The sequence below is a fragment of the Podarcis raffonei genome, chromosome 3 (genome assembly GCF_027172205.1).
Source record: "Podarcis raffonei isolate rPodRaf1 chromosome 3, rPodRaf1.pri, whole genome shotgun sequence".
NCBI lineage: Eukaryota > Metazoa > Chordata > Lepidosauria > Squamata > Lacertidae > Podarcis > Podarcis raffonei.
Genome location: NC_070604.1, coordinates 97,292,213 through 97,308,011, shown reverse-complemented (window position 1 = coordinate 97,308,011; position 15,799 = coordinate 97,292,213). Strand labels below are relative to the sequence as shown.

At 40.4% G+C, this 15,799-nt stretch overlaps 1 protein-coding gene across 5 annotated transcripts in view; it reads right to left on the bottom strand.

Moving 5' to 3' along the window:
- The window catches only part of USH2A (usherin), a 427,327-nt gene that overhangs the window by 214,376 nt on the left and 197,152 nt on the right, over positions 1–15,799 (bottom strand). For all 5 annotated transcript variants that reach the window (XR_008329695.1, XM_053383154.1, XM_053383155.1 and 2 more), the window contains exons 33-34: positions 6,701–6,860; positions 4,466–4,637 (exon numbers count right to left, since the gene is read on the bottom strand). Coding sequence is in view for 4 of the 5 variants with exons in the window: in XM_053383154.1 (XP_053239129.1) it covers positions 4,466–4,637; positions 6,701–6,860 (332 nt within the window). In the remaining variant the exon portion in view is untranslated. The remainder of the gene's footprint in view (positions 1–4,465; positions 4,638–6,700; positions 6,861–15,799) is intronic.

Sequence of the window (15,799 nt, the reverse complement as noted above, 5' to 3'; positions counted from 1 at the left end):
CCAGTGGCTAATTAAGGAGTAGAAATGGAAATTCAGTCACATTTTAGAAATATGATTGAAGAGTTCAATTTTATTTCGTCATTGTACTTAGATAAGTTACAATGATCTGCACATTTGCCTGAGAGATTGTTTCTAAGTAAAATGGATGGGAGTGGCCTAGAAGTGTAATAATAAATAGAGATGGACAAAGCTAGGGGTGGGGGTGTCCCACCCCCTGTTCCAGGATGAAAATCAGGTCCCCCCCATAAAGGGGTAAAATTCTGTGCAAAAGCCCAGACAGGGGCTAATGGGCCATAGAACGCACAAATTGCGACCTGGCGGGATCACCCTATCTGATTGTGTTATGGGTCACCATCTCTTTATGAAGGATGGATAAAAGAAACCAGTTGCATTGTTGAAAAGGTTAACAATATCTAAAACGCCAATATAACAGCCCTGGATGCTGCTTTCCCCTTAATTTTCCCAGAGTTCACACAGATAAAGCCGAGGTGCCTGGCAGACAGTCATTTAAATCTTGGTTTATAACATAACAGAATAGTTACAGTAAAAACACCAGCAAGAGCAGCTGATCCTTGAGAGAGGTCTGAGTTTTCTGTAAGCCCACTTGTGGATTTGAAGCTTTGGGATGATGACAGCCCAGGATCACTCATAACTCTAAGCTATGGTGCAATGTAACTATGGTTTATAAACCAACCACAGACCTTGGTTAACCAGAAAACTTTACTTATAGTTAATAAACCATCGTTAAGGGACTGAGCTAGGTTCACATATAACCCTAAGCCCCAGTTTGATAAAGAAATGCAGGGGATTTCCTCATTTTCTGGGCAGTCAACAGGGACTGCAAAAATGGCATTATGGTATACATTGATCTGAAAGTGACAATTAAATGGAAATCAATGCATATATGTAAGGTGTAGATTGTTTACATAAGCACAGCAGTTCATAATTCATTAATGAAGACTTAACAAGCCATCACACAGAAAAATACTAAGTGTTTTTTTTAAAAGGGGGGAATGGGATCAATGTCCTCTACTGTGAATAAATGAAATATGGACTGCAAGAAGATCAAACCGTTCCATTCTTAAGGAAATCAGCCCTGAGTGCTCACTGGAAGGACAGATCGTGAAGCTGAGGCTCCAATACTTTGGCCACCTCATGAGAAGAGAAGACTCCCTGGAAAAGACCCTGATGTTGGGAAAGATGGAGGGCACAAGGAGAAGGGGACAATAGAGGACGAGATGGTTGGACAGTGTTCTTGAAGCTACCAGCATGAGTTTGACCAAACTGCGGGAGGCAGTGGAAGACAGAAGTGCCTGGCGTGCTCTGGTCCATGGGGTCATGAAGAGTCGGACACAACTAAATGACTAAACGACAACAAACAAATGCCACACATCGCCACATCACTTTCATCATGTGGAGCCATCTGCTTCCATTCCCTTTTAGAATGTATTCCTGTACATGTCTACTCAGGATTTAGTTCCCCTGAATCTGGAAACCCCAGAAACTGGTTATAGGATTGTAGTCTCCACTGAATCGGCAACTATACTGAATCTCACAACGAAATTGATGGGACTGGAAAGTTCTCCACTCACACCCACTGGCCACTTCTTGTGGGGTGGGCAGTCTGCACCATCTACTCCACAGCCTCCTTCATTTGCCCATGTCACTATGCAGCAATGGGAACTTTCCAAAACCTTATTGCTGCAGGGAATGGGGTCGGAGGAAGGAAGGCAGCTAAGGAGGAAAAAAGAAGAAAGTGCAAGAGAGAAGACTGGACGGTTGTTGCATGTGTGCTTGTGTGCTTGTGAATGAGGGATGGAGAGAGATTATGCAAATGAAGAGGTGATGTAAATGTGCAAGAAAGAAAGAGTGTGGGGTGACTCTAGCCCTGTCCCTTTTGACTGTAGCCCCTACTTGCCATAGGCATGTAGCCCCAAAAAGTTCTCCTCAAAGGAATGTACTCCTTGTGCTGAAAAGGTTTTTCCAGCCCTGTTCTTGGCAAATATCTAGCTACATAAATCACAAAACTAACAGTTTCATCATACCTTGCTGCTGAAAAGGTGAAGCTAGATGTAAGATCAGCTGCAATCACACACCACTATTTACTCCATAGGGCAAAGCACATTTGATATTCCTATGGTATCTGCACCTATAGTCAGCCAATTCTTTCTAACTTAATTTGTTAGGTATCAGTGGGGCAAACTGGATGTAGTCCTAAAATAAGGGAAGAAAAGTCACCTGTGGACATGTGAAGTGTGCCTCTTCCTCAGCACTGAATAGCTGCAGTCTCCTGCCGCCTCACACTCTTAGCATTAGTACATATAAGGGTCTGCTTACTAATCTCTCCTTATATATATAAAGCCAATGAGGCCAGTATGTTGTGGTGGTTACAGCACCAGCCTAGGACAGAGGAGATCTAGGTTCAAATCACCCTCAACCTTTAATCTCACTAAACAACCTTCATTCAGTCACTATCTCTCGGCCTAACAACCTCCCAGAATTGTTGTGAGGGGAAAATGCCGGGTCATGTACAGTATGCTGTCTCAAGCTCCTCTGACAAAGGATGGGGAATAAATAAAAATGAAGCACAGCACTACTTTCATACCCAAGAACAAAACTGGAGTTCACTGAAAATCATCTTTTTTAAAAAAAAAAGTTATTCATTGTAGATTATACTTAGAAGAAGCAATCATACTGTTTTTAAAAGTCCATTTAACAGGCCACTTAATGCTTATGGTTTGAACAACAGATGTAGCTGCATCCTTAAGTTACATTCATCCCATCCGGATGATTTCAGCTGGACCATGTGTGATGAGTGTCTTAACTGCGTACAAAACTGCAGGAAATGTACATAATACTCTATAGTTTACTATGCTGAAATACCCAAAGGACAAGCAAATGCTATCAACATGGATTCCAAGTCATCCTTAATTAGTCTGAATGTCCTTGCTTTGGTGGACTCTGAGTCAGATCCTTATAGTTACTTGAAGGTAAATTATTTTCTTCGTGGTATAATGTGGTGTAATATTTAGAGCATTCAAGAGCATGTTGAGCAAAATGAATGCATACAGAGTGTCTACACATAAATGTAAATGTATTCATAATCAAGAGCAGAATATTTTTCTATGGCATTTATCAAAGCAAATGTCCTTATATAGGTATTACTATAAAATGATGAGAGTGTTTAAAACAAATAGGGACAATCTCATGTTTATATTCAAGGTATTTTCAGTTGTACCATGGAACTTAAACTGTTCTGTAATCAAAAAAAGAAAAAAAACTCGCACCAAAGGAAATGACTGCACAAAAGAACAGCAATGACATTTAAAAGACATTTTAAAATGCTGCCGGTTTGCAATAAACACCTTCCCCCACTTGTATTTTCTCAAACTTACTTTTGTGGGGATTTACAGAAAAATTTCACCACACCAAAAATAAAGAAGATATGGTGGAAATTGGGGCTTGGTTAAATATGAGCATCTACAGAATTTAAGACACACACAACACAAAATGCCTTTATGCAATAGTGATGTGTGGACTCCCTTGGCTCGTACTCACTTTGTGAACACATGAACAACATATCTAGTCTTCCTGAGTGTGTGCAGAAAGATGGCAATGCTCAGTGGATTAAGCAACCCTTCCCACCAGCCTCCTTGTGTTCCTCCACCCTCTGTGGAGTCCTAGGCAATCCCCTGTACCTTTCTTCTCCCAGACTTGCCAAGTTCTCCACATACATACACATCCTCCCTCTGTTGGAGTACCTACAAGAATACTGCAACACCTGTGCCTGAGGTACAAGGAACGCTAGAAAACAAAGTTCTCCAGAGGTCTTGACTCAGGAGTCCTTGAAACTATGCTTTTCCAATGAGCACTGGACTCTTGTGTCCCATGGCACACTGGTAGAGGGAGGGAGGAGAAACGGGAGAGCTTCTTGCCACCGGTAGCAGTGTCTCATCCATGCTATGAAGTAGGTTTAGGAGAAGGAAATGGAATACAGAAGAGGAAGGGAGAGCTAGTTTGGTGGCAAAGTGACTGGCAGTGTGTGAACTCAATAAGCGCCCAAGTCCAAATCATTAAAAAGGCCAGGGCTTGTACTGGGGAGATGCTTTTTTAAAAAACAAGGAAGGAGGTTGTTGCAAATTGAATTTAATTTCCATCATTAATTTGTAGTGAACTGTGGAAGTTATTTCATTTCTGTGATCCCCTCTGGAGCTTTGGTGGAGTCTTCAAAACTATTGGGTGAGGAACTGGTTGGTTTTGCCTATCCCATCTTTAAAAACAACGGTCCCTTTCTTTGGCATTAAAGTTGTTGCAAAACTTGCTTAAAGTTATACAAAATTTAAAATTATGCTTCTGACACCCTTCACAATACTCAAAAGGAAGTATAAATATAAATACACATAAAAGTTATCTATTTGACTGTCTCATTAGAGTGTGTGTGTGTGTGTGTGTGTGTGCAACTTACTGCAAGCTTAATGAAGTATTCAGTACCAGGGGAAAGGTGTCGGATGGTATAGTGCTGGAAAAGATCTGTAGAATTATAGGTGACATTCCAAACTGTGGCATTTTTCTCATTATTGGCAATGTACAGGATATAGCGCTGCAGGTTGCCATTTACATCCTCTGGTGCTTTCCACCTGAAAATAAAAGCAAGACATAATTGCATTCAGAAAGCAACTCACGCAACTATTGAAATACAAAGTTTAAAGGGGGGAAATCCTTATAGTAATTACTTAAAGGAGGAAAAATAATCTGGTCATCAAACAGTCTGGGGAAAATATTGAAGTAACACATGTGGCAACATGAAACATTCTTTAAAGGTAATATTTGTACTTGGAGCCCAAATGATTGTGACAATATCTTCAAGGTAAAAGCTTCATGCTGATGGTATCACAAGCATTTTTTCCCCCTGTGGCAATCTTTGCACTGAGGCTGTGGCCATATGTAGGATACACTGATTGCATAAAGACAAAATGGAAATTAAGTTGGCAAGTGATAATCAAAGGTTCACAGAGGCACTAAACTAATCACTTGTATGCATTTAATCATAATAAATTTAATTTTTGTCACAAACCCTATCTGTGATTGAACTCACTAGGATTCTTGCATAAACAGATAAAACATTTGTGTCATCTTAAAAGGGGGGGGGGGGGAATTTGGCTTACCTGTGAATTCCCATTCTCCATGGTACCAGGGTGAGGCAGTGTTGCTTACTGAGAGAGATCCTCATCCTGGTCACCATTTGGGGGTCATCTTGCAAACAACAGCAAGAGAAGACTTTCCAGAACAGCAAGAGCAAGCTCCAGATCCAAAGAAACGCTTCAGGTATTAAGAGGTGCCCCAATGCAATTGCCAATGGGTTGTCAACAACAGTATGAACTATGCTAAAACTTAATCAAAACTTCAACAGATTTTTAAAAGAGAGAGAGAAAAGGAATATGCTAAGACAATGGCCACCCCTTATACATGAACTATCCAGAGTTACTAGAAGGTGGGCGACACTGGACCCACTAACTGAAAGGTTGGGGAGAGGAATTCTAGAAACGTCTAGAGTCAGTAGACTGGCCTACACTATGACCATGCAGAATGAGAATCCACAGGTAAGCCCAGGTAAGTTGGGGGGGACTCTATTACTCAGATGTAGAACATAGGAAGTTGCCTTACTATTGTGCAACTATAACTGGTAACAGGTTTCTAACAGAGGTCTGCCACATTTTTTGTTTATTATGTATGCATGTTTCTCCAAATACACTCCAAGCAGTTAACAAACGGTAATAAAAACAGAATAAAGCAAGCCATATATAGGTATATGTATGTATGTATGTATGCATGCATGCAAGCACGCGCACACACACACACACACACACACATTTAATAGTGACAAACACTTTTTGTCAAATTCCAGCAGTAGAAAAATAACTGAACTGAGTCAGCAAAAAAATTAACCAAAGAAAAAAATTAACCAAAGATGTTTTATTTAAAGTTTATAGAAAAGAAGTTCACCATAAGGAGTTGCATTTTAATCTGGTATGAAATATAAGGTTTCATAAGGTTTTGAGACCTCAAATGTGTTCATAGCCTTTTGCTGGCTCCTTCTACTAAGACAGGCATGGGGAAACTTAAACCTACCAAGCTCCTTCAACTGGCCCTTAGTATTCCCCGGTGGCCATGCCCTCACCTCAGATGATTGGTAGCGCTCAGTTATCACCTCCATTGCTGAGTAGCCTACGGGGAAGGTAGCCCCTTTCCCAAATGTCATTGCAGGGGGTGAAACCCTGGCAGCTGGATCTTTTGTAACCAGCGGCAGCAAGAATTGAATATGTGACCTTTAGCATGAAAAGGATCACTACTGGCTACACTGGAACCAATGGAAGCTTCAGCGCTGGTGCTAATAGCAAGAGTTTTTGAGAGAGAGGAGGTTACTTTCATTGTTTTAGTGGGGGAGGATTAAACCCATTTCCTGGTAGGGGAAAAACTAGACACATCAAAGATAACCTCACATTTAAAGTCACATTTAGTTTGAATCGAAGTCATAGACTCTGCTAAGACCCCAACCAGGATTTCCCTCAAACTAGGCAAGGACAGTCTGGGAGTCACTTGCTGCCACATGCAAGTTGAGCATTCTTGGAGACCAAAAGAGAAGCAGCCAAGTTTGTCCCAAACTGAAACCACGGGTGAAAGAGGAAAGTCTATACTTAACTGTGCATATATTGTTTTAGAATCCAAAACGGTCAGGACCGGTGCATCCACATGAGCTGGTGGCAGCTGGGCTGTAAACAAGGTGACCTGGGAGCTGTTTGTACAGCCGACAATTGTGCAAGCAGTGACGAGAAACTGGTGCGCGGCAAAAACTCGTAATTCTACACAAGGAGGAAACAGGTATGGCACTTAGTTTTTCCCCCTAGGATTTCATAAAGGACTGGATTCAGAAACACTGAAAAGAATTATCTACCATGTATTTTGCACTTTTAAGTGGGATGGTGGTGGTGGAGTTAGAATATTATAAACACTGTTAGCATAGTTATTGATCTCATTTTGTTCTATATATCTTCTTGCAAAACCAAGCTACTGAACGAAAGAGGAAAATGTAATATAGAAAAAAGGCATATGCATTAATCTGTTTCATACTATTTTATGTATAAAACATAATGAACACTCCCATATATACATCAGTCTTAATATGCTCAAAGGGTTGTTTTCTCTCATAAAATGTGTTAGATATTACATATAGCTATTATAATATATTTCACAATATCTCATATGTGAAATTTCCTGAGGTCTTGAAAACTGTAGCCTTCTGTAAGGCCCTGTCTACATTAGCACACACTTCCTTTCATATTTAGCTCTTCCTCTACTAGCATTAACAGTTTTTCCTGAAAACATACATTTCTTTATCTCCTAACAACCCTCTGGGTTTCTGGCTCCATGCAATAAATTCAGAATGTGTGCAGCTCATGTAGCTTCCAATAGCTGAGTTGTAAGGTTCTGTGGAAAGGGAGGGAGGAACTTTGAAATGTGAATGTGAAGTAGTTGTGTTCCAGAATCATGGTGTACCTGAGACTAATATAGACTAAAAGAAATAAACTGGCGAAAATAGCAAGATTGTCAAGGTGGCTGGGTACCATGGTAGAAATTCATCCCAAAAGATGGCTGGGGCAACCCAGCCAGTTGGGCAGGGTATAAATAATAAAATTATTATTAAAATGGAACATATAGGTGTTAAGAAAAAATGGTAGAAATTCTTAAGTCTTTAGTAAATGAAAATATTTCAAGTGGAAAAACCAAGACATAGTCTACAATGGATGCTCACCTTTTCCAGGTGGGATGTGGCTGGGGCTCCTTGCCTCCATTCTGGCAGACAGCTATTGCATGCTTGCCGTCCATTTGGGAATTCCCCTGGCTGGCACAATCTCAAAGCAGGACCTCCAGCCTGACCCCAGCTTCAAATGGGCCGATCAGAGCCCCCACCGGCTGGGCAGTGCCTCACTGGCTAGCCAGGGATTAACTGCTACTATGTCAGTGCCAGGTTTTGTAAACTAAGAAAATCTTTAATAAAAATAAATTTTAAAAGAGAGAGAGAGCTGGCTGCGCTTGCTTTCCGCAGCCCTGTTGGCTGAAGAGAAAACCCTTTCACCCTTCCTCATCTTTAATCATTCATTTACATTTTAGGTGAATTTCACATTATTTTAACCATATTTCACTTTTCAGGTTGCTGCTTTAATCTCATTTTATTCCCTAGGTTGTATTCTAACAATTTGGAAGACAGTCTTATCTCTTCTGCTGCGGGTACTATTACACTGTTCTTTCGCTTTTATTTATTTCTGTTTGTTCTCTCGGAGCTGGAGAGAATGGATGCCATTATGCTTTGGTTTGTACACAGTGTGTAAATATATACAGTGGTACCTCGGGTTACATACACTTCAGGTTACATAGACTTCAGGTTACAGACTCTGCTAACCCAGAAATAGTACCTCGGGTTAAGAACTTTGCTTCAGGATGAGAACAGAAATTGTGCTATGGCGGCGCGGCAGCAGCAGGAGGCCCCATTAGCTAAAGTGGTGCTTCAGGTTAAGAACAGTTTCAGGTTAAGAACGGACCTCCGGAACGAATTAAGTACTTAACCTGAGGTACCACTGTAGTAGATTAGCTCTATGATGTCTCACGCTTCTTGCTGTGCTATGCCAGAGGCTTAGTGTGCATATATCATTATGATGTATGTCGCTAGATGCGCACTGGAAGAGAAGGGAGATGCCTTTTCCAGAGCTGCACATCCCAGAAGACACTCGAGTTCCGGGGGCTTGCAGGCACCCCCAAGGGCATTTTTCCAACAGTGCTTCCTGACCTTGCTGTGGTTGCTGTATTCAGAGCCAGGAAGGAATTTCCCTGTAAACAAATTGGCCGGTCTAGAGTTTTGCCTTTCCCCAAAGCAAAACGTCACAACTTTTGGAGGTTAAGGCATTGGGTGGAAACCTAGTCTTCAAGCTTTGGGTGAAGTGGTGCACCTGATCAGAGCTGGTAACAGGAAATATGATGTGTGGTAGAATGTTCTTGGTTCTGGCACCAGTCTTCTGTCACAGTGGTCTTGAGCCTCTTCGAACCTACAACCCTTCTTAATCTGATCATGTACCATGGAATCTACCCTTATATATCTTTTTAATCATATACAGATTTATCCCAGCCTTTCCTTTCTCTCCCCTTATTATATTTATTCCTGCCTTTCTCAGGGAATAAATCTGCTTTCAAGCCTAGCCACAATGGATTACTCACTAAGGAAAACAATGGTTGCATGCCTCTAAACGTATTGAAGTTTCTCTCATGTCTTGTGGCATGACAAGTAGCCACAAGAATGGGAGAGAGAAAAGGTGGCCACAAGAAGAGCCTAGGCTACATTTCCTACAAACAGTGAGCTACAGAAACCACACATTTAAATCAAACCAGCATCAATTACTTGCCACATCTGATCCGATTTGTACTTCTTGTCTGATATTGACCTATTCAAGTGCTTCATAATGGATCAATTGCTGCTACAGATGCAGGTAGGAACATAAATCTAAATCCGGGGCACTCCCCTAAAACTCTAAGGTTACTGTTTGTCAAGCCCCTTCTGATTACAGCATCTTGTTTTCCATTTGCTTGATTGGGTTATTTGCATAAGAGCAAATGTAGGCAGTTGTGGGCATGAAAAACAGATCACTCTAAGATGCATTAGAAATGGATCCATGAGAATTATCCAGAGATGTGTTATGCGGAAATGCATCCCAGTATATGGAAACCTCACCAATTAACGTCAAATAAACTATAATTTACAATACAGATCACAAATTATATGCTATTTTGCAATTGATTTCATGCTTTTGTTGGAGGAATTTCATTGATCTCTATTTACAAAATGAACCAATAAGCAGGAAATGATTTTCTTTTAACTCTTCACAGAAATTGAACGGGTTTTATCACATTATTACTCACTTCCACATTAGTAAATTAAAAGTCAGCCGTTGCCCCTTTTAATTTGTAAAATGCCATATGTCTTATCAACGCTATAATGCAGAATTTCTTAATTGTTTAAAATAATGGAATGTCTCTGCCCATTATTTTATTCTTCTGAAAAGTTATGTCTTCACTTCCTACCATTTATTCTTTAACCCAGGAGGGCCAGAACCTGTCAGACTACAGCTTCCGACAAGCCCAGTCAGCATGGGCAGAGGGCCAGAGATTATGGGAGCAAACAAACACATACACAAAAACACACTTTACACTAAGTCAAACCACTGCTCTATCTAGCTGAGTATTGTCTACACTGACTGACAGTGACTATCCAGTGTTTCAGGCAGAAGTCTTCACCAGCCCTACCTGGATATGCCAGGGACTGAACCTAGTCCCTTCTGCATGCAAAACAGAAGCTCTACCGCAGGGCTATGGCCCGTCAACCATCTGTACAATAGCTGGAGAGCCACATCTCTGCTTTAACTATTAAGCTCCACATGTTTACCCTTACTTTAGTATGAGATGTGCCAGTTGCTATGAATGCAAAATATGGGCAGAAGTCTGTTTAAAAACTGCTGCTGTCTCAAAGTTAAGAACACCAGCATATAAGAGTAGCTCTGTTGGGTCAAGGCAAGTGGTCCATCTAGTCCAGCATCTCTTCCCACAGTGGACAGCTACATGCCTGTGGGAAACCTACAAGCAGGACCTTAGTACAAGAGCACGCTCCCTTCCTGTGGCTTCCAGCAACTGATATTCAGAAGCTTACTGCTTCCTACCATGGAGGCAGAGTATAGCCATTGTGGTTAGTAGGCACTGATAGCCTCATCCTCCATGAATTTGTCCAGTCCAAGTAATCCAGATGAGTGGCCATCACTCTTTCTTGTGGGAGCAAATTCCAAAATTCAATTCTGCAATGTGAGGAAGAAGTACTCTGGTTCCCTAAAGGCACCCCTGTAACACCTCTGTGGAGCTTCTAGAGAGAACAGGAATGCATGTGTGGCAGAGGTTTTCTCCCAGAAGCACAGGGTTGACCCCACTGGGTTCCTATCAGGCAGAATGTGGACTTCCTGATGCTGGATACATGGCCAATGCCATGGCCAAACCTACTCTTAGTTGTAAGCAATAAAGCTGTGGCCTAATCCAGCCCAATACCAGAATCCTACATCCATTCTTTCGGCCCTCCCTGCACCAGCCGCAGACATCATGCTCCTGTGGCAGCAAAGAACAACCATAAGATTATAATCTCTGATTATAGGAATGTGTATAGGAATGTGCATTCCTATACACATTTACCTAGGAATAAACATTGCTGTACTCAATTGAGTTTTTCAGAGTAGGCATGCATACAATTGCACTATGGATCTCTTTATTATGTAGACACGTTCCTAATCTTGTACACATCACTAACAACTCCCCTGGTAAGGGAACTGCTTTTTCTTTTTTCACTATCCATCATGTATATGCTTTCCGAAGAATGAAGGGAGGGGTTATAACTCTGCCCAGCATGCAGAATCAAGACTATAGGTTACGAACATTTCCCTTTGGTTAATAGCACAGCTGGTGGAACACCAGTGGTGATTGGTTGTGTACAGAGTGACATCAATGTAATAGCTCCTGTCAAAAAACTGATGTGCATATGAAGTTTCAGAGACTGTTTTTATGGTGTCACTGACACCTAAACCATCGTGATATTGTGTTAAAATCTAGTGAACCTTGGAAGCTATAAATAATGCTTTCTGAGGCGTCTCTAGGAAGAGTAACAAAGGCCTCAAATGTTGTTTCCAAAAAAATTTACTTCCAGATAACAAAATAAGCCACTCTAGAAGTGTGGGAACATGTTGTGTATATTTAGTGATGAGGAAAGATACTTTTTAAGGCTTTGCTTTCTTCTGCATGGCTTGAAATAAAACTGAAACACAGTCTAAGCTTATGTATATTCAGGCTTTGATGCTAGAATTGCTAAACATTCTGCAGTAAAATTTTGGCTGACCTGAAGTTGAAAAATACATGTAAAGAATTTAATTAAAATTCAGAAACTGGCCATATTTTTACAATTTGCTTTTTAAAAAAAGAAGAAGTTGCAAATCAAGATTCAAATTCCTATCATCATCCTGATGAAGCAGAGCTAACCTAAATGTGGTTTATCTATGTAAATATCCATCTGCATAAGGTTCATATATTGGCCTCCACCGTTAGCCATATTTTTCAGTATTAAATCTGAATTTCCTTGCATGGCTGGTTTAAATGAGGTCATTACATCGCTATCCATGGCTTAATGAATATTTCTTTGCTTTCTCATTTCAATTAGTGAGGAGTCAAACATACTGGTCCCAATCCTGAAATGTCTTTGCTTGCATATAAACAAAGAGCAACTTCACTGAACTCAATGAGGATATGCATAATACCAAAGTCATTTCAACCTTAGTGCTTCTATTAGAAATCCTGCTTTAGAGACAACCATTTTGGACAATTATTTTACAATTCTGTTACATCAGGTTTATTATCACTATAAATGGAAAACTGCTTTACTAATCGCAGCAAATCTGATTCTTACATCCTCATACAAAATACGCTTACTTGGAAGCAAAGTCTATTCATTCAGTTGATCTGACAAATAAGATCGTATGGGTCAGGCACTAACACTAAATCTGGGGTGTCTTTGAGTTGTGAGAGTGAAAGCATGCCAAAATGAGAAGTACCAGGTTTTAATCAGAATTAAGGCAGCTTTGTATGCTATGCTTTATACATCAGTAGAACTTCCATGTATAGTGGTACCTCGGGTTACGTACTTAATTCGTTCCGGAGGTCCATACTTAACCTGAAACTGTTCTTAACCTGAAGCACCACTTTAGCTAATGGGACCTCCTGCTGCTGCTGCTGCGCTGCCGGAGCACGATTTCTGTTCTCATCCTGAAGCAAAGTTCTTAACCTGAAGCACTATTTCTGGGTTAGCAGAGTCTGTAACCTGAATCGTATGTAACCCGAGGTACCACTGTACAAAACACCTGCACATTTTACAGAGTGAGGGATGCAAACCTGAGTAAAATGTGGCAACGGTTTTTAAGATATTCTCAATAACTTTTCCAGTTCACTTCATATTATTTTTTTACAAGTATGTGGCGAGTTGCACATGTGTGTCCACATCCCACTTGGCAGGGTGAATGCAACAATTTGTACTCCAATGTTGCTCTGTCAGTAGTTAGCTATTTAGTAAATTTATAACCCACTTTTGAAATGGGCTACTTAAAGCAGCTCACAGCATATGTAAAAATGTGTGGGTGCATTATTATTATTATTATTATTATTATTATTATTATTATTCCTTCAATTTATAAATAGGTTTTGTTGTTTGTTTGTTTGTTTGTTTTAAAAAACCCTCCCACAAACACATTTAAAAGGCTGTAGAATATTAATCAGCCAAAGGCCTGGTTGAGGAGGAACATTTTCCCCTGGCGCCTAAAGATGTATAATGAAGGCACCAGACAAAACGCCCTGGGAAGAGCATTCCACAAATCTGGAGCCACTGCAAAAAAGGCCCGTTCTTGTGTTAGCACCCTATGGACATCATGTGGAGGCACATTAAGAAGGGTCTCAGATGAGATACCAAAGGAGCAGAAACTATTATTCATGTATGCGACAACAGCAGCGCAGATACTACTGGCCCGGAGATGGAAAGAAGATAAAGTCCTGACCAGAGACTAGATGAAGATGATAGACTACGAAAATGACCGGGAAAATCAGAAACCAGGAAGATAGAAACTTTATTAAGGAATGGAAAAAATTGCAATTTACTTAAGAGAACACTTTAAACAACTAAAAACTTTGGCAGAATTTGAGTATTAAAAACTAAGGTAAAAATGGACTATTTTAAGGAAAATGGAGAAATTATATGATGCAGAAGAAAAAGTTTGATAATGGAAACCATGGAGGGGTGGAGGGAAGTCCAAGGATTCTGGGAATCCTAAATGTTGATGATTATGATTAATGTTTGAATTCAAAAGTATAGAGTAAAACTGAATTTAAAAAAAATATATGGAGGAGGAGGAGGAGGGCCTCAGATGAATAACGAAGAGTCCAGGTCAGTTTATATGGGAAGAGGCGGTCCTTGAGGTAATAAAATGGCACACTTAAAACAAAACAAAGCTGGTCCAGATGGAGTGAGAACAGACCATTGGTCTTATAATCAGCTCTCCCCTCTTCTTCCTGGAATAGTTCCTGCAGGACAGTTGGTAGGTGCTGGGCAGGGGGGAATCCAGCTGGGACAGGAGCAGGCTGCTCTCCGAGTGCCACACCAGAGAGGAGGACTGGAAGATGGTGAGGAAAGAATGGTCCTTTTCTTATGCTGCCCACCTTCTATGGAATGTTCTCACCAGGTAGACCCACCTGGTGCCAGCTTTGTCATCGTATCAGCACCAGCCATTTTTTTTGTTTTCCCGGGCAGCACCAATGGTTGGATGTTTGTATTCGCTTTCTACTTGTGCATCTTTATTATGGTATTTTATGCTCATTGTAAATAGCTTCTTGACTTCTGTGTGGGAAACATTATGTAAATAAACCTAATCTAACAACCCAATATTGTCTTTGCCTCCCTCCCTGCAACATATGTGGAGCTCAGACTCTCCTGCTTGCAAGATTAGCTCTCATAATTCCACAGTAATAGAGACTGGCTATGGTTCTTCAGTGGAAGACATTCTGTGCATGTTCAAAGGCATTCTCATCCTAATTATTATTTTGTATGCTCCCATTTTGGCACTGAAAATAGGTTTCCAGCTAGCCTTGGCTTCCTGTGCACTACAAGCAGTAAATTAGGACTGAATGACAGAACAAAGGATGGTGAAGCTGTAATGCAATCTATCATGGTCGACTGTTGTAGAAGTAAGCAGAGGTCAGCCATAGCTGAGGATTCCATTCTAAAGCACGTTTGGGGAAATGCTCCTTTCACATTCTATTCAGCTGAACAGATTTACCTGTTCCTTGATGTGCTACAACCTTGTTCTGACAAGCAAAATCCAGTTGCATAATCCAACACCCAAACAGTTCACACATCAAACAAGAAGTGTAAAATAAGAAGTGAATAAATAATTGGCACCGAGAGAAGGCAAATGGGAGCACTAAAGTCAGTAGGACTTTTCAAGCATTCCTGCTGAACACATGCGCAAAAACCCTTGATGACTTTTTCAGGTGTCCAGAATAAATTTTCTTTTAACAGTAGACCTCCCCCCCCCAAAAAAAAACAAAATTCCCCATAACTTCTTTGTTTTATCAAATAGGTACATGGAATCTGGAGACAGAGGGGCACCTCCAGAGGGGATTAACCCAGTCAAATTACAGAGAGTTGGTGTAGGAATTTTTGTGCTAGCCACAAGTAAAGTCTGATTTTTGGGGGGGAATAAAGAACTAGCAAAATAAAGTAATAGTAAAGACAAACACAGAAAACAGAACGCAGCTGTAAACAAAATGCAAACCTAACCTTAAAAATCAGGCCAAAAAAGGTGATGGTGGTAAAATAAGAGAATTGTGAAGCTGCCTATGTAACTAAGACTAATGACTCAGTCACACAGCTGCAAAAAAAAATGTTTTAAGTGTGTTGTAAAGTGCATTATACAAATGTGACTCTATATGGCGATTGTGAGCTATGGCAAATTCAATATATTTTTCAAAACTTTTTTTAAAAAAAGCATTTTTACAACCTTTCTAGTGTGTGTGCGGATTCCACATAAGACACAGAAACTGAAGTATTTAATTTTTTAAAATATTTGAATAAAGATAGGACTGGGATTGATAGGGAAAGGATGGAAAACAAGAAAGGTATATA